The sequence below is a fragment of the Blennius ocellaris genome (genome assembly GCF_963422515.1).
Source record: "Blennius ocellaris genome assembly, chromosome: 14".
NCBI classification, from domain to species: domain Eukaryota; kingdom Metazoa; phylum Chordata; class Actinopteri; order Blenniiformes; family Blenniidae; genus Blennius; species Blennius ocellaris.
Window position 1 is genome coordinate 7,753,863 of NC_137663.1, and position 23,767 is coordinate 7,777,629.

The following is a 23,767-nucleotide window of genomic DNA, read 5'->3' on the forward strand; positions in this document are numbered from 1 at the left end:
TGAAACTGAAGTTCTGAAGCTTGGGATTTGTTCTTAATATTTTGGAATGTGCAGAAGAATTTTTCTTTGTTCATGACAAAATGATGAATTGACTGAGGGAAGAAGCTTGTCTGTATGTGGTCTGTAAAGCTTTTGTGATTATAATGTTATTCATATCATCTGACATCATATCATTTTTCAAGGTTTTATCGATACAATATTTCACTGTTGCACTCCAATAAATGTGCATTGTTTGTCTCCAATTAATGTGATATTTTTCTGACTGAATCTGCATTGCAAAGGTTTTGGCATCATAATTCTAAATATTATCATATAAAGGCAGATTACTACCTTCTGCCTTGAACAGAGCACAACTTTACAGTGAAGCATGGCATGATTTAAACAGGAAAATTAGACATAATAAATTGCTTTCCAGCCGCCAAATGAAGACATTGTCAAACAGTGTTACTTTCAGATTTATTACACAACGTTTGAACATTCCACAACAATCATGCAGGAATAAAATGGGAATTATACAAAGCTTCGAAGGCTTGGCCAGTCACACTGCAGGAATAACTGAGATTCACGTCTTCTCAAAAACACTCAGATGTGAGGTAATATTATCACTGAATCATAATTCACTGGTGAAACACTGTGTGTGGACTGAATGAAGTGAAAGGAAACCCCTCAAAAATAAATAAGGATTAAGATAAATTAATAATCTACCAATAACTGTAGTACATATTACAACTTAATAAAGCCTGTCAGTTAAAAAACACAATTCCTAATTTGTTTTTACTAAAGTATAAGTTTCCAACATTTTGAAATGTAGAACTGAAGAACTGAGGCTCCATCTGAAACAGAAGGTTATAATCTGTCACAGTGAAGAAACCACAAGGTCTTGTAGTCCTACTTAACCACACCAATGGGCTGAAACTGCACTTTCGTCAATTATTTGCTTCATGACGAATTTTCTGCATAAAAGTCGCAACCCGCCAAATTTTTAAATGGTCTTTTGGACGATTGCAGGTTTTACAACAGACGTTTATCATACATTATCAGTATTGCTGGAGTGTGTAAAAGCCCATTACTGTTCCACTACATGATGTACCAAACAGATTAAATTGGTGGATTCGGGTAAATCAAATCATTAGAATCACATTTTATGTTCTCTGTAATTCAAAGCTATTAAACAAGCTTAACTGTCTCAAATGTGCTTGGGAAGAAATTCACATGTTGAAAATGATTTAAGTTTTTCAAAAGAAAATCACTGCTGTATGGGTTTCAACTTTCGACAACCTCAATTAGGTGTTAAGCTGAACTGACGCCTTTTATATGAGAGGGACCAATATGAGAAAAAGACATGTAGTTTGTGATTTAAAAAAAACAAAACTAATTCATAATAGTACCATTCAAAGTCAATACAGCTGCTTGTCTGAGCATGTGCACAACAGCTATGATCGTTTCTATTTAGACTTTTCGTATAGTGTCGTATGAAGACGTGGGTTATAAAATAAAAGAAGAGAGAGAAAACATCCTGCTCGCAGTTATAATTTCACAAAAACAAACAGAACCAACTTTATAAACCTTGTATCACCAACACAAAAAAAAAAGGAATCTGAATGAGAGACGACCAGGCACCATGTCAGACAGCAAAAACATCAAACGCAGCTACATCAGAGTTCTACATAGTGAAGAAGGACACGACTTTAAAATCAGGGTAACGGATGGGTAGAAAAATGATCAGATCTGAGAAAGTAGTCAGTGTAAAGTCATTTACAATGCATTTAAGAGGCTGTCGTTTTAACCAATAATTCCATGAAACGTGTTTAAAAATTAAATCAGTCTTTGGACAGCAGGTTTGGTTTTTGTTCCATTCGTTTAACGTTTTGCACAATAACTGCCGTGCTCTGGTTATTCTGTGACATGTGGGAGTGTTTGATGGTTAGATAAGTGTGTAATCTTTGGTAAAAGAGGGTGAAATCGATGTCTGTGTGTGACATTTTAAGTACCTCGGGTAACACGACACAACAAAAGCAAGTGACAAAAGGCCTTGTACACGTGTTTAAAAATACGACGAGAATAGAAAGTGATAGTATCAAAGTCTCCACAGTACGATACGTACAACAGATTATTGCACCAAATCGAGCCGTTTCATAGTTTTGTCATGAGACTGTTTCTCTCCTCTCCGGGTGACGACGACCAATGACCGTAATCTGAGTCAATCATGAACAACAAGTCTGCTGTTGGCAGGTATTTTCTGTTGGATCATCATGAAATATATTTGATCTGTGTTGCATTTGAGGAGCAGGTTGTCAAATAATTAAAGAACCAGTCATTTTCATAGACAGTTGTACAGAACATCAGTTCCCTACGTGTCAGGTTCAAGTGCTTCACGTGGTTATTTGGTAAAAAAGGAAGAAAAAAAAAAACGTTACATCCATCTATCTTCTACACCACTTCATCCAACTCAGGGTGACTATGGAGGATTTTTGGGCAATTTAGAGTCAAGAACTAAGTCCAAACGTGATTCATAGAGTCCAGGAGGAAACCCCAGACATGCACATGGAGAACATGCAAACTCAGAGGATCGTCTCACCATGAGGCAAGAGGACTTACCACTACACTACTATTCAGCCTCACAGGATAACATTTAGTACAAAAGAGAAATAAATACATTTGTATCAATGTTTGCTAACATCATTGGACCGTTGGTAATATTCAAAATAACAAGGAAATGACTCAAAGACCAAACTTAAAAAAATAAATACAAAGACGTGATCTGTAATCACTGCAAACAAATAAGGCAAATATTAATATTACTGTGTATCTTCGACTATGTGTACTCTCTGGATGTTCCTAAGTGACTCCGACTGTGTGGTTGGTTTCGCTCTGAGTTTGGCTTGTGATGGACTGACAACCTGCCCCGGTGCACCCTGGGTAAAGCCTTGTAGCAGATTATTGGATGCACACTCGAGAGCGCCCTCTATCTGCAGCGTTAGCGCCAAGCGTGAAAGGTGGTGAAACCCAATGGAAAAGATGACAACAACAAGTCTGTTGTGGTGGATTTGATTCCAAAACCTCATTTGTTAAGTTTCAAAATGCAACATTTTATGTATTTGCTGATCAGGATGTAAACTCATAAATAACATGTTTCAGTCTTGGATAAAAGCCTGGCATGCAAAATACCACATCAAATTAAAACATTTAGGAGGTGTTTTCTTTTTGTACCTGCCACACCAACCAAAGTGAGTGGACTCAGCAGCACAGTCATAACACGATATTCAACCTGGTCAGTGTCTTGGAACAAACATACAAAACATATATTTTAAGAAGAAATTAAATAAAATTAAATGAAAAAAAAAATCTTGAATCTTTTGTTTCCATCAAAAGCTGCAACTCCAAGTTTTCAACAAAGGTGACAGTTATTCTTTGGGTCACAGATTTTACCTACAATGTGACAATGACACAAGATTACAAAGTATAAAAGAACCCAATGTGCTCATTTTTGATAGGTCTAGACACACACACACACACACACACACACACACACACACACACACACACACACACACACACACACACACACACACACACACACACACCTTAGGTGGACTGGGTTATATTGGTCTGAAAGGCCTGATTCAATAGATTATAGACGTCCCCAACCTGAACGAATAAGAATATGCAGAAACACATAAACATGATGAAACAGTCACAGATTTTGTTGAAAGTATTGCAATTTAAAGCAATGCCTTTTGGTTAAATCTATCTCATTTTTAGATGACAACCTTATGAGAACAGAATGAAAGGCTGAGTGTTAAACTGAGCCAATGAATCTCCAAGAAAACAAAATCAGATTTGTTCTTTGGTGCAATAAATCTGGATTCTAAGTAACATTGTTCGTATTTAGGGTGTTTCAATGTCGTGCTGCCTTTGTGATTTCGAGTGTGTCTCCATGAGAAAGAGTATGTCTCACAGTCAAAGCCAAAATTGCCATAATTTAGGAGTTTTGTATAAAGTTTCCTCACTACACGGAAACAGCTGTATTTCCAGCAGTGTTTCCAAGTGTAGAAGTGTAGGCTATTGGTTGGGTTGACAATTATTTGTTGGGTTATATTATTGAAGACAGCCTCATTACCAGATACTCATGGGGCTAACTCCTTAGCTTTTCTTCTGTTGAGAATTGCCCAACTTGAAAGTTCCAAGGTTATATCTATTCTCTCCTTGGTTTGCTACTTTAAGAAAACAATACATCAAACAAGGATGATGTGTTAAAGTGATTCTAATTTCAGAAACAACTGAGAATTCCTAAATCACACTTGGTGCAACAAAAGGTGACATAAATCAGAGCGAAACAAATGTGTATTAACTAATGATTAGCAAAGGTTAAAGGTCCCTTATTGTTGTGGAAATTGTTGAAAAACTGTATAAAATGGGACTTTTAAGAAAAGATGAAGGTCCTTGTGTTTTTTGTTGGCTTTTTTTACAAAAAAAAAAATAGCATTACAAATAAAGGTTCAGTGGGGACGAGTGTCATTTCTCACAACAATCAGTAAGATGAGTCAGCATCTGCATGCAAAGAATATGAAAACCTACTAGCAAGTATTTCGGAGGAGTTATGCTTTGGATAAAGTTATTATCTGGAGCCACAGAGTCAGATTTCAGTTTTGGGGGCTGGAGGCTAATCTCCAGACTGCCAACGGGCCAAGCACTCAGACACGAGCCAGTCACTTCTGATCGGTGTCAAAAATAAACACCATGTGTTCGCGAACCCTTCCCGACAGTGTTGCTACTCGTTCTCCTAATCCTGAAGACGGCGGCGTGATGAACATTCAAGCAGATATATGAATCTTATGAGCAACCCTTTCCTCTTCGTTTACGGCGTTTATGCGGGAAATAATCTTTCTTACCACGTTGCCATTATGTGACGGTGTAAAAATGCTACATATAGCACACGAAAAAAAATCCAACTACCACTACAGTAAGATAAAGCCCCTCCATCAACGAACATGTTGTATTTTTTTACACAGCAATGTGCAATGAAACCTTCCCCACATTACGGAGCTCCAGCAACAGCACTGAGGAACCAACGGTGATTACATGAGGTGGCAGGCACACAAATGACACAAACACGTCGAATAGAAAATGTCTTCCACGCAGCCGCGGAGTAGAGAAAGATCTGGATCGCCCCTCCACATGTGGCAGGAAACCTGTATATACGCATGTCTTATTCCAGCGGTGAAGGATGGAGTAGAAACTGAGTGAAGCGTTCACTCATCAGTGGTCTTCTCTTTGCAGGAAGGTTCACAGAGGAGTTCTTTGTGTGGCAGCGGGTAGGGGAAGGCCGCTCCGCTGCAGGTGCTACTGTAAGCCAGTTTGTTGAGGCGCGAGAGGCCCTTGATGCTGCCGGGGGGCCGCCCGGGGCTGACCTTGTACCCCGCCGCCCGGGTCGTACCGAGCGGCCTCCCCGGGCTCGTCTTGAACCCGGCGGCCCTGGTGGTGCCGAGGGGCCGGCCCGTGCTGGTTCTGTATCCGGCCAGCTTGGTGGTTCCCAGAGGCCTCCCCCGCCGGCCCGACTTGCCCGCGGCCTTGCTCTTCTTCTTGCCGTCCTCCGGTGTCTGCTCGCCGCCCTTCAGGCTGGGGAGCTTCCCGGCGGAGCGGGGGTCGGCCATCAGGACCTCCGGTCTCTGGCACAGCATGGACTTGTGGCTCTGGGTGGGCAAGGTCATGGGAGCCAGCGTCATCTGCAGGGACGTTGGGGGGGGCGGAGGGTAGAACTTGCTGGCCTGCGAGGTGCACAGGTCGAAGTGGGAGGCGGGGTGGTGGCCGTCCTCCGCCAGGCACGACGGCCTGCTGTTCATGCAGAAGTCGCTGCTTGTCACCTGGCGCATCATCTTCTGCTGGGGGATGGACACCACACACAAATGAGTCAGTCAATTTGATTTTCTGGTGAGTGCCAGTTAAATATAATTCATCTAAAAAGAGATGGTTAGATTTGCGAGATAAATGTCTGACAGCAAACGGTTCTGAGATTTACTTTAAATCAGTGGGGGATTTTTAATTCAGGGGCCACAAACAGAACAATTTCACCTTGAACAGGCCACAGAGATAAAATAGTGCCATAATAACCTTTAGAAATAAACTTTAAAGTTTTGCTAAGTTGTGATCATGCAGAGTATACGAGAGGAAAATGTCTATATTTTCTCAAAACCAAACAATTACAAAGAAAATTTCTACAATTTCAACATGAAGCCACTTTTAATGAAACCTTCAGTTGCAAAATGCAGAGAAATTACAGGCTAAGGTTAATGAAATGTATTTTGTAATTGACTAGTTCAAGTCCTATTACCAACCGGTCACCACTGTCTGTCCCTGAGCGAGTTCCTTAAACCCCTGCTGCTCAGATCGCACCACTGAGGACATTCAGGCATGTAGATCACATGACCCCACCGTGGTGACCCCGAGAAGGAGCAATGAAAGGTAACACAGCAACCAAACGTACTTCCTCTTGTTACTATCCACAGGCGCTATCTCTGGATCGACTTCTAGGAGCACTGGAGTCGTCTAATCTGGGGCTGAGCAGCAGGTTGAGGAGGGCAGAGCACAGAAATGTGCACATTTTGAGCTTTTTTTCTCTGTTCTAAAACCAGAAAAGACACTATTTGTGCAACTATGTGGAATAAGAATAATTAAGCCTTTGTCTCAGTGTCATTTCATTGATATAATTCAAAATAGACTGCTTTAACCTTACTTCCCTAAACATTTAACAAGGTGTCTGTATTGTATTGACATTACTTGGTATTGGAAGATACATGTTGCTGAATAAAGTGAGGAAAGTGACAGGATGAGACTTCCTGTTTGAGCTGACAACGACATGCATCCTGAGACTTGCAGCCCATTAGCAGAATAAAATGTCTCATCCATGGTGTCTCTGATATCAACAGTCTTCATCACGCCTACAATCTGCTCATTACTGCCCCTCTGTGGCTGGAGGGCTGTGAAACCACTGAGAGGTACATCACTGCTGGATACAGCTGCTTTTGCAGAGCATGTTCAATTCAATGGCCACATGGGGGGAACAAAAACATGCAAATTTCAGGTAATATGCGTGACTGGAACAGTCCAACACCCTGCAGACAATATGTATATTAGAGAAAACACACAACCCCCCATTGCTTGTGACATCAAACACATTGAAAGGTGTTGATTAAATTTAAGACATCACAAATTATGTACAAAGCCAGAAATAACAATATAGAGAAAATGTTAATGGGAAGAGAGGGTGGCTGTAATATAAATATTAAAATACAGTGTTTAAATCAAAATGTAAGAAATGTGCAAATCAGTCAATTTTGGTGAATTTGTTGAATAATTTTGAGTCCAAGTCAAAAAGGAATACATAAATAAATACATTTAAATGCATCTAGTGTATGTATATGCATGTACTCATGTGTACAACCTGAATATGAAAACGAGTTTACTTGTTGGGTTATATCATCGTATCGTATATGATCGTATAGTGATTCTACAATTGTTTATTTTGTGGCGTCAACATGCTATAACATCATTTGTTCATAAGGAAATGAATCATGTGACGCTTTGAGGTGTCAGAGATGCAGAAAAGTTAAGAAAAGTGCTAAATCAATGGTCTTCATCAGACTGTGAAGGGCTCATGACTGCTTCTCCAGCTGTACGTCCAGGTTAGAGGATGAGGAGTAGTGTCAAATAGACCAAAACCAGCCAGTCCAATATTGAGTCAGTCCTCACTTAAATGATAGCATTTTGAGTGACACACCCACAATAAACTGCTGGAGATGTCGGATGAAGATACTGACCGAAATTTAAAAGAGCTGAAGACAAACTGACTCACTACAGCCACCTAATCAAAAATACTCGCCAGTTAGTAACGGTCATGTGCCACCCCACCACTAGTTGGAGCCACAATGCGTCAGACGGCAGTCCACCTCAAGCCGACAGCAACGGTTATAGACGATAACTCAGCTCTTCACGAATTGATATGCGTCTAGATAACTTAGGCCTGGTTTACGTGGCTCCGTCTCAAGTGAAACAATAATTAAACCACACACACATGCGCTCTGAACATTAACAGTGGGAGAACACGGACATTCTAGTGGACAGATGATGAAGTTGGATTGTTATTACGATGAATGTTGACTACAAAACTACCAAGCCCGATGAGAATCTGGACTGGGAGTCACGACACTCTGGAGAAAACATTGTTCTTATTGTTAATCTACTCATGCATGTGCTCAAGAACTATTTACGACGGCCATGGTGCGGACATGCAGTAACAGCGTTTCCACCGTTTCCATGAAGACGGAGTCGGAGCATCTCTGAAAAGTCCCCCCCTTGGAAGCCATCATGTCAACGGCCCCCCGAAACCCAACGGACGTTTTCTGTTTTCACTGGACGAGGTTGTGGTAAATGGGGCCTCAGTAGACGTTAATGGCGTCGGGAAGTCATTCTAGCCTGAATACACTGGGCTGAGATGTGAAGTATAGCACACCACCAAATGATAGATTGTGCCAGATTTGGACTATTTTCTGAGTGTCTTCCTTAATTTAAACTAGTCAACCACTCTTAGTTCAAATTTTCACAGTTTAAAGGGAAAAATGGGAAGTTGAATTATTAACACACAACCGAGGCTGTAGCGAATTAAACATTGACTCACAGTTACCCCCTGAAGTACAAAAAGGGCATTACCAAAATCTTCCACGTTGCACCTCTAATAACATTTTCTGGACACACCAGCTTCACCTGACAGACATTAACCACTGATCATATGATCTTTCCTATTCACATGTTTCTAATACTGTTTTCTCCTTGCAGTTGTTTTCGACATGAGGCTGCCTGCTGAACACACTCTGGGGTCAAATACATATTTGATTTGCAGGATTGATTTGCAGGATTTCCCCAAACCTCCTTTTGTTTACATTGAGGCATTTCATGAAAGTAGGTCAAACTGTGCAGATGTTATTTTAATTGAGGCGAGTCTAAATGTTTCATGCAACACAAATATTGTGGGGAAAGTGATTTTCAAGAGGTGCTATTCAGCAACACCCATCACTCAGCTGAGATGATGTATTCCTGCCCTGATAAATAACCCACCTTATAAATTATACGTTTTATTATTGATGGTTGAAGCAAAGAGGCAGACTGCAGCTGAAAAACACGAGACTCTCCTTGTTTTCTGCAGAGGGAATCTGGATTGCAGGAGGTGTGGACTTTTACTACCACATACTCTACACTGTCTGTAGGAATACTCATTCACAAAAATAAAAATAAAAAATATGCACATGGATTCAGCATCTTGTGCGTCGAGACGACCAAACAAACCCGATGCCCCCGGTGTCACTTTACCTCCCCGGTGTAAACGTGCAGCATTGGCGCTCCACTTCGCCCAAATAACAGGCTTTAAGGGGGGGAGAAAAAAAAAGAGAGACTCGGGGTTTTTTTTGTTCCAGGACGCACGGAAAGTGCGCAAATATCGCGTGCGGGCGCGTGCGTCCGGGGAGCTTTTTCGGTCTGGCTCGAAGGTTTACTGTACCTCGATTGTTTCGCAGATCTGGGTGCAGAAAGGGTTAAGGAGAAAAATGATCTTTCATCCCTCAAAGCGCGAGTCGATCCATTTCCACAAATGTTTCTCCGCACCGCAGGACGTCGGTAAGGTCGCTTCACGATCACGGCGTCGGATCGCTTTTTCAACGCGTTTAAAAAAAAAATAAATAAATAAATAAAAAACGGAGGAGAGAGGCGAGGTGGGCTCAGTTGGAGGGGCTTTGCTTTTAATTCGCAGCTCCAGCGGTTTGGATAAGAAACGCAGCCATTTTCCATTAAAAATTAATAAGACGGGGAGCGCAGTCTGAGCATGCGCACTGCAGCAAACGGAGGACGAGGCTGTTCTTCTCTTCCACCACTTTCACATCCACACGTTTTCACTCTTAACTCCTTAAAAAAAATAAAATAAATACTCATTGCCATGAAACAAGAGGGAATAAAGCTGCAAGAACTTCCTTTATTGTCATGAAATGGATCCAGGATCTAGTTTTTTACTGAACACTTCCCAACACCAATGAATAATATACAAAGGAAAGGCTGTTGAATAATTAAAATAAGCAGTTGGTACAAATACAACGTATCCCAACAGGTTTTGGAGTTCATTTCTACTGTGACATGTTTTATTGTGGAGTAAAAACTGGTTTCATACGGGACTCTCTTATGCAAATAACAACAGAGCAAGTGTGTCTCTTTATTTAAAGAAATATTGCAGAGGTTTGATGACTGAAGAAAAACTGTATAAAGACCACAGGCAAGGCGAGTGGAGCACGGGGGAAACGAATGGAGGAAAAACAAAGAAAAACTAAAAGACATTAAAAAATGTACACAAGAAGATTTTGAACGGCGCTGATGAAACTGCAGAGGCGACGGTGTGTCCTCCTGTGAGCCTCCTCTACAGCACTTTGTATCGGCCCTTGCTCGTTGGCTGGTAGGAGTTTTGCTAAAAGACAAAAATAAAAAAGGGTGGAAATGACTTAGTGCCGTGATCATGCCGATATTTACTGAATAGTTTGTGAAAAACAATAAAAATTATGTCAGAGATGATTAACAGGTTGCAGTGAGAACTTACTAATCTAATGAGTTCCTCCTTGATTAAGCGTGTAATCTCTGTTTTGGCTTTCTGCACAGCCAGCTCATTCGCACCTGGAAAACAAACAGAATTGATGTTTAAAAAGACATTGAGGTTGCAGTCCTGCCATGATCTCTGGCATTTTCTCCTCATGTCCAGATCTATTCAATACGGGTTAACTTTGACAAGTTTAAGACGTTCCCACTCAGAAATACAAGCCGTCACAGGAAGAAACCTCGAAGGAAAAAAAAAAGCCAAAGTTCACACACTTCTGCACCCACGGGAACATTTATTGATTAATCCACTGGTAGTTTCAATTACGCCACACATGCTCGATGATCTTATTGATCAAAACATTGCAGGGGGAACTATGAATAAAACATCGCGGAAGCAGAGCAGTGTGAAAATCCTACTGCTTTTTAGTCAAGTACAAAGAGCCTGTATTCTCCATGAACGCAGGCCAAGTGTACCGGATGCTGACATGAGGAGATGATCACTGATGACAAAACGCTTCCCGACAGAAGTACGGACACGCGTCTCTTCATACGTACTCTCAATAGCCAGATAGATCTTGCGCTCTCCCTCTTTGGGCTCTTTGCCTGGTGGGAAATAGGTTCCTCTGATGGTGATGGCGGCTTCAGAGTATTCGCCGATCCTCTGCAAAGCTTCTTTAGAGGTCACCTTCCATCTGGCCGTCTGGGGGATAACACAGAAAAAAGCTTTTGTTTGGAGGTTTTTTTTTTGTTGCAAAGTACAAACACAGATTGCTAATTTTTTGCTACAAATTTTAATTGATTTCTGGAGCTTCCTACTGGTCTGAAATGCAAAGAATTCAAAGTATTTTTGGTTTGAAAAATAGTTTTGACTACAATTACTGGGTGATGTTAGATTAACTGCATGTGATTACTGTAAAGTATTGTTCAAAAAAGGTAAACAAGAGAGTGAAGCCACTCAAACTGTATTTTTTTGGATGAGATTATTAATCACTTTAAACTGAAATGTCTTGTTGAGATTTCTCGAATTGATTGACGGAGCAACACGTACAGTAATATGAACGTTCTTAAGTTTAATAGATCAATCCTCTGATGTCAGAAAGCAGCCTGCATTCTGAATTTTCTGTTTTAAAGTACCGTATTTTCTGCCCTATAAGGCACACCAGATTATAAGGCGCACCTACATTGATTGACATAATTTACAACTTTGTTCATACATAAGGCGCACCGCCCTATAAGGCACATGGAATAGACCAGTGGTCAGCAACCTTTATAGCTCAAAGCCATTAGGTTACATTTTCCACTGATTCTAACACCCAGAGAGGTGCACACGCTTTATTTTGATAGTCCTACCTGCAGCCTATGCCAGGAGGACACTACACACAAAACCTTCTTCACTGCTGGTTGACAACTTACAACTACCGGTAATAATAATAATAATAATAATAAACTAAACTACATGAACTAAGCAACAAAAACACAACACAACACAATTATTACCGACACCACAAACCAAATATAACCCCCAATAATTGCATTTAAAACACCACAAACAGCTGCAATGAATTATGGGAGTTTCTATCGGCTGCACTGAGGAGCTCAGAATGAATTTGTCGGCGACAAATTCATGTTTTGTGTTGTTGGAGGATATTGTGGGTTGTTGTTGGGCTTGGTGTTGTGTTGATTGTGTTTATGTGTTTTTGTTCCCCAGTTTAGGGAGTAATTATTTCATCTAGTTTATTTTGGTTTGTTAGAATGTTGGTGTGCAACCATGAGTGATGAAGGTGTTGTGTGGAGTGTCGTCCGCTCTGAAGATCCCGTTGCGAAGTTAGAGTTGTCAAAATAAAAGCTTCTGGTTGTTCAGCTGTCAAATAGCAGTCTCAAGTAGAGCAATCTTCCATATATAAGGTGCACCGGGCTTTAAGGCGCACTGGCAGCTTTAGAGAAAAGTTTAGGTATTTAGGTGCGCCTTATAGGGCGGAAAATACGGTAATGGATATTTTTCCCAAGACTTAACACAGTGGTGTGAAACGCATGTCTCCCACTTCTGCCAGGAAGACTAATTACAAAGATACGGTCACCACTGTAGTAGCTGCAAAACAATAATGCAATGTTCTCAACATCCCAAGTATCTGAACATATTGAGGAACAAAGATAATTTCCTTTATGCCAAATAATTGGAATTTCAGTTTGAGATCGTTTGGTCAGTACAGCCGAACACAAAAATGTAGGACGGAAAAACATAAATATTTAATGAATCAATGTAAAAATCTGCTCCAAAAAACAGAAGTCTTAAATTTTTTAACATTGTTTTATGCATAATGCTATCAGAGTTTGATGTCCTGAAAGTGAAAAGTGCCCGAGATGAACAAAGTCATATTTGAGCGTGGCTCTGTTCTGCTGACCTGAGGGAAGTCGTTGATCTCCAGCTCCTCCTCGTATCTCTTGACGGTCTCGGCCTGCTCGGCCGCCTGCCGCTCCTCCTCCAGCTTCTCCACGGGAGTGTAGTTCAGCTTGGCATTGATCTTCTCAGCCAGCTGTTCTGCGATGGTCTTGGCCGACACGGACGGCGTCATGATGGTGCCGCCTCGCAGGATGGCGTTGGTGGCCTGCTGCATCACGTCCTGCACAGAGGAGAAGCACACGTTTACGCCATGGAGACACGACACATGAAAGAGCGACTGTCTAAAGCAAACATTTAGAAACCCCGAGCCTGTACCTGAGCCTCGGCGCCCAGGTTCTTCTGAGCGTTGATCTTGAGTGCCAGCCTCTTGGCCATCTCCAGCTTCTGGATGTTCCCTGCAGACGTCGGTCCGAACCCGGGGAGCCCTCCGAGAGCAGCTGCTGCGGCAGCCACGGCTCCGGCCGAGCCGGAGCCGGAGCCGGGAGCAGACAGGTCCTTCACCCTCTTCTTGGAGTTGAACATGCTTTCGATTTGCTCTTCGATCTGAAGAGTCCAAATAATGTGGACAGAATTAATCACCGCCTACGTTACTGCACTCGGGGACTAAAAACGGTCAATAAAGCTACTGACATCCAGAGCCCCGTCCTCATCGTCAGAGTCCTGCAGTCCGAGAGCAGCTTTCTGCAGCTTCTTCCTCTCGTTGGCCAGGGCGTGCTCCGTCTCATCGAACTTGAAACCTTTTCCCGAGAAGCCACTGCTACTTTTGATGGACTTGCCCTCCTGCGTTGATGAAATAGGCCGAATGAGAACAGCGGGGGGGGAGAGCAGTGCAATGTTTGTTTAGATTAAACCTGGTCACAAAGTTTATGTCGCATCACAATTAGATTTAATGGGAAGCTAACTAACTAAAGTAGAAAGAGAAAGAGAAACAAAGAGCTTATGTCAGTGTTCAAGATTGAAAATTGGGACCGATGGTATCGTTTTCTTAAAAGGAAAAAAAAAGTCTTTTTTTTTTTTTTAAATCTCACCGCTTTCTGCTGGTCTTTGAAGGAGGCCCAGAGCCGCTCCAGTTCAGGTGGGACCGGAGAGCCCGACAGCTCCAAGGCTTTGATGATGTCGCCGGCATAGCGAACCTGATCCTCTGTGATGAAGGTGTAGGCGAAGCCCTGAGACCGCAAACAACACCAGGTGGTTAAGGTTTTTCCATCCGATACTATTAAATATACAGGATTATGTTTGAACCCCAAGACGAACACAATTCAGCTTTAAGATGGGGGGGGCATAATCAACTCCTTGGAGTTCTTTTTCAGTGACTGACCTTATTGCCTGCTCTGCCTGTACGTCCGGCCCTGTGGACATAGTCCTCATAGTGGTTGGGACAGTTGTAGTTGATCACGAGAATCAGCTGCTTGACGTCCAGGCCTCGGGCCGCCACCGAGGTGGCCACCATCAGACGGCAAGCTCCGTTCTTAAAATCGTTTATGATGCTGTCCCTGTCATACTGGTCAATTCCTGAAAAACAGTATTTTTGAGAAGTGTGAGAATAGATAAAAATGTCATAACACCAACAGATATCCGATGTACATGGTATTGAAGGAGCAGGAAAAAATCATGTAATTCAGCAGTGGCCGACCCGCGGCTCTTTGATCCATAACTGAAATCATCGGACTGCAGCTCTGCAGTATTAATAGCTCTCGTGTGAAACTCAAGAGTTCAGATTTTTGTATTTAAATGCACCACTCAGCACGATGGCCGCAACATCCTTCTCACTCTCGTCGCTACACAGGTCAACACAAAACCTGCATGAACAAGATAACGATGGGCGAACAATAAAGGGACCATAAATGAACAGAAATACAGAAACATTTGGTATAACTACGCTAAACATAGAAACAAAGCCCCGGGAAGTAACGACCAGAATCCTCTGCGCTGTCCAGCCACAGCGTTAACACACTCCACAGCCGATGCTCGGCCATGTTTGGCCGGTCGGGCTAGTTAGAGCATACAATGGCAAGTAAACAAAAGCTCGGGTATAGAGACACTTCAGATAAGCCACACAGTGGAGGTATGTGAAGAAGAAAGAGTTAATTAGTGGATTAATAGCAGATAGTTACACCTGCTGAGAGCAGCTCGGTAAAGTTCCGGCAGTTTTATAGAAACGTAGGGTCAGACACACAAATAGCGCCTCTTTCCCATCGGTGTGAGTTAGACAATATGCTACAAGCTCCTTGTTGTCAAAGCAATATTGTTTTCTATGAGCAGCCCACTGTGTGACCAGAGTGCATGGGCCGTCTACAAACTAAGACCGATACCACAACAATACCTAATATCATGACTGGTTAGGTATTGCTGCTTGGTTTGATGGTGATCAATGGTTTGTAGAATCTGTCCTGTTTTAGCGGTTTTGCAATTTGCAGACAGTCCCTGCACATTTGTGTGGCTGAGGGTGAAATTATCCCTGTTGACGGAGTAAATCCATGCCTTGCCTCACTTTTGTAATTCCAGATATGGAAAAGTGTGCATGTATTTCACTTTGCCATTTTGTGTCCGCGTGAGAGAGGGAGTTGATTTGCTCTTGGTACTACCACTATACGTTTAGTGGCTCGCAGTTCTCTGTATCACACAACTGATTCAAGGGAATATAAAGAAGCAGAAAAACACAATGGACATTCCCTTCAATTTTGGGGATTTGGGACTTTAATGCGGATTTGTCTGCAATCTACTAAAGGAGATCTTTCTTTGTCTGTGAGCCTCACAAGCTGATCTCATCTAATAAAGCATGCAAATGTTGATGTGTAGTGCATTAAGTCCCCAATGATTAAGGATTATGATTAATTGTGCATTGGCTGTGTTAATTAAGTCGATTCAATGCTTCACGCACCAAAGCCCCATTGAAATATTCCTTCTGCCCGTTTTACATTAATAGTCCACTTGATGGCCCAGTAGAGCGTCATAGTTTCGAAAAGCAGATTCAGTGTGTGAGCCGGTACCTCCATGTAAAGACATGCAGGGGTACGAGGCTTTCATCAGGTCTTTGAGCAACGCGTCTGCGTGCTCCTGTTTGTCCACGAAGATGATGACGGAGCCCTTCTCCTGGTAGTGACCCAGAATTTCCAGCAGCTTCAGGAACTTCTTGTCCTCGTCGATCACCAGCTGGAGGACAGAGAGAACACAAAAGAATATCAGACCGGACAAAACAAATTAACAACGGAACACGTTTCTGTGGAGACAGAAGTTAAAAGTGGTGGTTTACCACATGTTGCTCCACGTCGGAGCACACGACGCTGCGGCCCCCGACCTGGACCTCGATGGGCTTAGCCAGGATCCTCCGAGCCAGGGCCTCCATCGCTCTGGGGAAGGTGGCGGAGAACATGACCGTCTGACGGTCCGGCCTCACATTGTCCACAATGCGCATCACCTGGTGGAAAATGCAGACGACATGGTCAAGTGTTGTTGCCCCTTAATCACTTGCTCCTGGTTTTAAGATGATCCACATTAGCGCGCAGTTTTACAAACATAACACTCTAATAAACCAACTTGTGTACAAAGCACAATGTAGTGCGGACGAACTGTGAGACGCCCACCTGTGGTTCAAAGCCCATGTCAAACATCCGGTCTGCTTCATCCAGCACCACATACGTAGCTCTGCGCAGGTTAGTGACACGACCTGAAAATCAACATACAGGAAGGAGCAAGAGGAAATCGGAAAACTGTGAGAAAGATTTCACTACAAAACCACACTGACTTCTAGAAACACACATTTAACAACTCTAACAAACTTTTACAACCTTTTCAGGATACAAAGCTACTTGACATTGCTGACAGAAATTCAAAATTCTGCACATTTTCTATTCGCCACAGTTTGATTTTTATAGACTTTTTTTCTCATTTCTCTGCTCGTCTCTGGTCTTGCGTACCATCTCAGGGGCATGGGGGACCTGTAAATGTCAGAAAACAGCCTCAAGATACAAAACAAGAGACGACGCCCCTTCGAGCATTATGTGACCGAGCGTCTTTTCACCTACAAGGGAAACATATTACAGATTACCTCGCATGTGTGGAAACAAAAGCACCCTCCCCCGCCCTTAACACAATCACTGGCCAAAACACAGACACTAAAATTCTAAACAGAGTCTTCAATCATTAATCCAACAGACCACGATAAGTGGGTCAGAGTATTCAAGAAGCAACATAGAGGCACGGCTTAGTGTCACTCGTTTTAAGATCAATTACAAAATGAGACCGACCGACATTCATGCTCAAGCACATTAATCAATCCGATCATTTCCAGCTCAGGAATGAAGGAACATCAGCACCAGATGCACCTACCTGTACCGGCCCTGTTCTTCAGGAAACACACCACTTGTCTTGTTGATCCCACAAGTGATCAAATAACGTCAAGAGTTTAGTAAAGGGGGACTGGGTCCGGTTTATTGTCTGCTTTAATCATACTGCAACATTAATTCCAGGCAAAGTCATGACAGAGCTCTTGTGAAAACGACAAAGACGATTACTGTGGGTTAACTCACCACTGTTGGCCCCCAACATGTCAATCATTCTTCCTGGCGTGCACACGATGATCTCGGCTCCTCGCTTCAGCTCAGCGATCTAAAACGTAACGGTCAGATGCAATTATTCTTCTCTTTTTTTTTTTATATTGGATATACAGACGTGACACACAACTTCGGGAGATGCTTTTCATTACACTCGTCTAGTTTCTCATGAAATCCTAACACGCCCTTCTGCCTGACAACACACCTCCCAACCTGTACATGAACACACTCACCCTTTCCCTCACACCTGCATACAGATTCACCTACGTGTCAATATCCACACAAGGCCTCCTTCCCATCTTCCCTCAATCCTTCCGCTTTGACTGCAGATTCAATTACTCTTTTAAATGTAATAGCTTGATTAAGATTAGAACTTTAGGAACAATAAAAATGACTAACTTTTTGAGTAAAAGACGGTTTAGTCAAGTTCATGTTTGCCAATATACTTTCATTTAAAATACCATTTCGGTTTAGAAATGTCTTGGTGATGGTACTTGATGGTTGTAGTCAACCATAATGTTGACATTATACATAAAGTAGCAGCTGTGGTGATATTAAATGTCCACAAAACAGGAATAAAATCTTTTTGTGTGTTTCCGGCTGCTGATGGATCAGTGCAACTCCCTGGCAGTAGAAACAATGGCCTATAAACAATGGAAGGTGTTCGAAACACATCATCTGCTTATAAGCGAGAGACATTGTGTCCAGTTTTACAAGCTCAACAAAGCATGCAAACACAACTTCAATGTGTGCAGTTTACCTGTTCACTGATACCAGTGCCTCCATACACACACACCACCCGGAGCCCCAGTGGCTTGGAAAACTTCTTACACTCCTTTGTGATCTGCAGAGCCAGCTCTCTGGTCGGAGTCATGATGACGGCTGCAGGGAGGACAGAAGAAATATTGGCCGTCTCAGTTTGCAGCATGACGTTTTACTAAGAGTATTTCACAGAAGTAACATATCCTTCAATGATTTTTTTTTGGTATTATAAAGATTACAAATGGGTTCAGCAGTCAGTGTGTTAAAAAAATAAAAATAAATAAAAGTTTCATTTTCATTTGACATTGACTAATTGAACAAATAGTGTTTTTACTTTTTTGATTTTGGTCAACAAGCATAAAAACAACATTTTGCCAGTAGTTGAGGTAATGTCTAAATAAAGAAGGAAAAACCATCTCTTCCTTACAGAGGGGGCCCTCGGACTCCTCCAGGGGCCTCTGGTCCATGATGTGTCGGAACATTGGGAGAAGGAAGGCGATGGTTTTTCCACTTCCCGTCTTGGCGATGCCGATGAGGTCTCGACCCGACATGATGGCAGGGATGGCCTGCGCCTGGATCGGTGTGGGCTTCTCATAGCTGTGCCTGGACGCAGTCACAACATTCGACGTCACCGTGGGTTTTCCATCAGACCAGTTGTGGTACACAGCTTTTATCCAATACAAGTCAACTGCCTCATACTTACACTAAAACTAAACTATCTTTCATGTCTGCAGTCGGCACGAGTCAAGCTCACCTCTTCAGGGCACTGAGGATCTTCATGGACACCCCACACTGCACCCAGGCCTTGATGGGTTTGGGGCAGCCCTTCCCCTTCACTGTAATGCCCTCCAGCTCCAGCCTGTACGAACTGACTTCTACAGTTGTCAAAAGTGAAAAAATGTCATGTTTAGTGGAAGATTACAGAGACAAGTAGCAGTTTTACTGTAAACGTTCACAGTAGTAACTTATAGTTACACGCGTTGCTGCACAGCATGACTAAAACCCCTTTATTCAAAGTGGAGCGGAGATCTTTTGTGTCGCGCTCACGCACCTTCTGCGGACATCCTGGCCAGCTCGGGCACTTCCACGTAGAAGTTTTTGCGGTACGACTCGTACTGGATCTTCCCGTGGTCGACAGGCTCCAGGACTTTCCTCTGTTTTGTTTGGTAGCCCGTCAGAGCGGTCTGCAGATCCACCTCCTCCTCCTCGGATGAGTACTGCCAAACACATCACAGATTATTTAGAGGGAAGCTGTTTAAATTACGCCTTAAATGCATTGATTTCAAGACGGGGGGAACAAATTGAGAGCATTTTACAAGTGCAGAGTTAACATTTGATTTCATCACTGAAGCAGGTACTCAGAGTCGCACCTCCATGGCATCTTGGTCATTCTCCATCAGTTCACCCTTCTTTTTGTGCGTGTTCGGTCCTTTCTTGGTTTTAACAACGGTCACCACTTTGGTTACGGTCATTGCTCCTTTCTGATTCAAACAAAATCAAACAAACATTAAAAGCGAACACAGGAAATAAAATAGTCAATATGAACATGTACACTGCCGCCACTATCAGTTTACTGGCCGAAAGGCTTTCCACTCGTTCTCACCTTGTCATTTCCCTTCATGGCGCCCATGTTGAACTTCTTCACCTCCTGTTTGACCTCTTCCATGTAGGCGTCCAGAGGATCCACGTCATCGGTCTCGCTCTGCGGCTCCATGGGCTCCTCCTTCTCCTTCTCCTCCTCGTCGTCTTTCTCCTCCTCCTTTATGTCCTTGTCTTTAACCTCCCCCTTTCCATCCACATCTTCGTCGTCGTCGGCGTCCATTACGGCCGAGCCCTCCTCATCATCATCTGAAATAAACACATTATTTCAAGACCAAGTAGAAATAACACTTCATGCCTGTTTATATTACCAGTTAGGGAACAAAACGTCAGTCGGCCGATATCGCAAACGCTAAATAAATAATATTTATTACGGACATTAACAATTAAAACAGCCCCGATGTGCTAGAAGTGTTTGTGCCATCACTGACGCTTCCTCACCTTCATCATCCTCCAGGCTCCATTTCTTGCCCTGTTTCATTTCCTCCAGCTCTTTTTTGATCTCTCCGATGTTTTCGATCGCCTTCTTTCGCTGCTCTTCTCTCCATTTTTCAACTCGCTCCTTCCTCTTCCTCATCTCCTCCTCCAGCTTGTTTTGATCAAAGTCTTGCTGCAGGGGAACAAGAGAAACATTGAAAACAGTCTCCCTCTGTTTGTCTCGTCATCATCACGGCAGAACACCAGAACTGTGGCAAGGGGAGAAAGAATATTTGCGACTTACGTCCTCAACCTTCTCATCTTCCTTTTCCTCTTTAACCTTTTTCTTCTCGGACACAGGATCAACGCTGTCTTTCTCTTTGCTCCTCGGCCTAAGGGAATGATTAGAAGACAAATAAAATAAACCAGTAATTAGTTATTATAACAAAAAAAAAAAATACACCGATTAGTGCATGGTCCCACAGCCCTGGGTGTATATCCAGCCTGTGCCATGGTTCAGCTGTCCCTTGTTTACAGTTTACACCAAACCTTAGTCAATATCAACTAATGTGCTTATGCGATAAATACACTTTAAAACCAGCATTCAAGGATGGGGTGAATTCTCGTTCACTCATAAAGTCTCACTTTTCATCCGTCCTCCTGCTTTTGCTGGCACTTCCAGATCGGGACCTGCGCGCTCGGCTCCGGCTTCCCGACCTCCTCCTGTCTCGACTCCTGGATCTCCTCCTTTCTCTGCTCCTGGAGCGCCTGGGCAAAGGTGAGCAAATCGCACGATAAGACACAGATCTGTGGTGTTCTGGAAAAAAAAAAAAAAAAAACCTGGGGTTCTCTGTGTTAAGCCCGTGTAGAAGGGGTTTCTCTGGGTAGCCCACCTGGCTCGTTTCCTGTCTCTGGACCGGGACCTGCGTCGATCCCGGCTCCGGGACCTCTCCCTCCTGTTTCGGTCTCGGTCATCTTTTTTGGAGCGTTTGTCCGGGGAGCGACTCTTGGACCGACTCCCCGAGCGGCCGCGAGACGCGGAACGTTTCCTGTAATGTCTGAGAAACAAAGAGCGCATTAATTGACTAATAACTGCACATGAAAAATGCCGAGTCGATGTTTCGCTCCTCCTGCATGGAGCTCCTGCAGGCTGACGCGTGTTGAACGCCTCGTTAGCTCACATGCTAACATTAGCCTGTGAAGTGAAAGCAGTTTCTTAAGAGCAGCAGGACGTTTAAGTCCAGTCTATCGAGGAGAAGAAGGTCAAACTGACCTCACAAATACGGACATACCTTGACTCGCGTCCCATTGTGGCTCCACGGAGTTTAGAGAAGTGAAATTATTCCCAGATTAAAATGACTCCAATGGATGTTTATGTCGTTCAAGTTGTACGTAGGAACTCTGCGACGGTCACGTGACACGTCACGAACCCGTGGGGTGAAACCAGAGCGTCACCTGGCGGCGGGAAGTCGAAATGCATTCCAGAAGGCCATAGAACATATGGCCACAGGTGGTGAAAGTGAAGATTGTTCGTTTCAAATGCAGAAAAAAAACATGTTTTTTCAGCATTTTAAATAAATAATAATACCACATGGATAAAAATACCATTATATTCAGTAAATTCAACTTTTGCTGTGTAAATGAATTGAATGCTAAAGATTTCCAAAATTATTGAAAAGGAAAAGAAACAAAATATATGTGTACAGACAATTAAATGGTGTGTCCCAGTGTTCATTTTGTCAAATCTTATGGATTAACTGGAATTATGGGCGCTGTAATGGAGTGTTACTGTGAGATCATATCACCACATTTTATATAATGACTCTCCAGGATACAATATTGTTTTACTTTAGAAGATAACATTTTTGACTCAAATATGACAATTGAATCCCAGTGTGTGTGCGCATGCTTGTGCGTGAGAGAGAGAGAGAGAGAGAGAGAGAGCAAGAGAGAGAGAGAGGGAGAGAGACTAATGTTCAAAATTAATCGTTACTTGTACCTTTTTACTTTAATTTAAAAAAGTTTAACCAGTACTGTAACTTTTGCCTTATTGACTTGATTATTTGAACTACTGCTTAACCCGCTGACATCCAAGTGACTGTATTTGGTAACTTCTGCATTTTTACCTTCACCAACGAAAGTAGGGGCGAAGGTTGTTTTTGGCTGTGTGTACTTATTTATTGGTTTGTATGCAAGTATGGATGGATTTGACCACCTTTTTGAAAGAAAAAATAAACTACTCACCCAAATTGCATGAAATCTTTTGAGATGATTTGTTATTATCAAAGGACCAGTTGATTAAATTATGGGATCTAATATATATATGGGATATATATATATATATATGGGATATATATATATATATGTATATATATATATACACACACAAACAGAACTTTGAAGACATGTATGCATGCATGAAAGAAACTTCTACCCTATTAACACCTCTCTCTGTCCTCTCCTTTGTACAGGCGTACGGTGAGGGTGAAAGAATAATGTGTTTGCTATGCTTTGTGTGATTTGGTTAAAAAAAAGGCAAAAGTGCATATGGGTCAAAGGTTAAGATCATACATCAAAAAAAGGTCAAAAACTTATTTTCATCATAGTAAGTTCTGTTTTCATTCGATTACTCTCAAACTAAAGCTAAAATTTTCCGTTTTAGTTTCCCATCCTCTATTATACCACATGATGCAGTGATATCATTCCCATGGTTCGCGGTTGGGGATCAAAGGTCATGGGGGGTCACAGAAATGGTAAAATCAGTGTGAAACAATGAAAACATGAAGCAATTCAAACGGCCATGACAAAAGATGGATGGAGTGATGTGGTGGATCAAAAAACGTTGTAATCTATTGGTTTCCATGGTGACAAATGTGACGTTGGCAAAGGTCTGCGCTCGATCGAGTGCTTGTTCAAGTCTGGATGACAAAAAAATGTATCACAGTGGGATTCAAATATTGATACGCTGAATTTCAATAGAGCTATTTGCCTTTTTTGATGTTATTAACAGAGCTTCATTTGTAAATCATGAGGTCCTGGAACACAGGCTGTGTGTTGTTCCAGCGGCAACACAGAGACAAAGATGTCACAGAATACTTCTGTTTTTAAAGCACCTTTTGCTAAATATACAGGCCAATAAAATCACATGAACACAAACAATCAACTAACCTAAATGTTTAATTATAGAACCACATCCGTCTCTCTCTCTCTCTCTCTCCGAATGACAGCTGGCAAATCTGCCATGTTTTAGCACCCAAGTCAAAATCACCAGCCCCTCTGCTGTGTAAATGTTTCATAAAAGAAAGATGAATCAGACTTAAAGAAGCACAGACTCTCTCTCTCTCTCTCTCTCTCTCTCTCTCTGGCCCAAATTAATTTCATCTCTCCTTTTAACAGAAATATTGTTATT

The 23,767-nt window shown here is 42.4% G+C and overlaps 2 protein-coding genes across 2 annotated transcripts; both read right to left on the reverse strand.

Annotated features, from left to right (window-relative positions):
• Positions 1-5,252: 5,252 nt before the first annotated feature.
• On the reverse strand, positions 5,253-5,876 carry cUnh5orf24 (chromosome Un C5orf24 homolog; the record flags this gene model as incomplete). The annotated part of the gene is made up of 1 exon (XM_080508303.1): positions 5,253-5,876. The coding sequence occupies one exon, from the start codon at positions 5,874-5,876 to the stop codon at positions 5,253-5,255; it is 624 nt and encodes a 207-aa protein (XP_080364429.1).
• A 4,119-nt stretch (positions 5,877-9,995) lies between these two features.
• ddx46 (DEAD (Asp-Glu-Ala-Asp) box polypeptide 46) lies at positions 9,996-21,756 on the reverse strand. The gene is made up of 23 exons (XM_080508374.1): positions 21,651-21,756; positions 21,252-21,416; positions 21,004-21,126; positions 20,663-20,750; positions 20,383-20,551; positions 19,946-20,190; positions 19,713-19,823; positions 19,394-19,559; positions 19,097-19,217; positions 18,770-18,945; positions 18,341-18,462; positions 17,557-17,635; positions 16,612-16,694; positions 16,281-16,445; positions 16,018-16,180; positions 14,346-14,539; positions 14,056-14,193; positions 13,658-13,807; positions 13,343-13,570; positions 13,029-13,247; positions 11,182-11,326; positions 10,631-10,704; positions 9,996-10,501 (listed from the first exon to the last, which is right to left on the reverse strand). The coding sequence occupies exons 1-23, from the start codon at positions 21,665-21,667 to the stop codon at positions 10,454-10,456; spliced, it is 3,189 nt and encodes a 1,062-aa protein (XP_080364500.1). The 5' UTR covers positions 21,668-21,756; the 3' UTR covers positions 9,996-10,453.
• Positions 21,757-23,767: the final 2,011 nt, after the last annotated feature.

Excerpts from the sequence above, each read along its gene's own strand:
- ddx46 (XM_080508374.1), bottom strand. Across the intron at positions 19,218-19,393 it reads GGCCAGGATGTCCGCAGAAG|AAGTCAGTTCGTACAGGCTG; the intron begins GTGCGTGAGCGC and ends TGACAACTGTAG. Across the intron at positions 13,248-13,342 it reads ACCTGGGCGCCGAGGCTCAG|GACGTGATGCAGCAGGCCAC; the intron begins GTACAGGCTCGG and ends TCCTCTGTGCAG.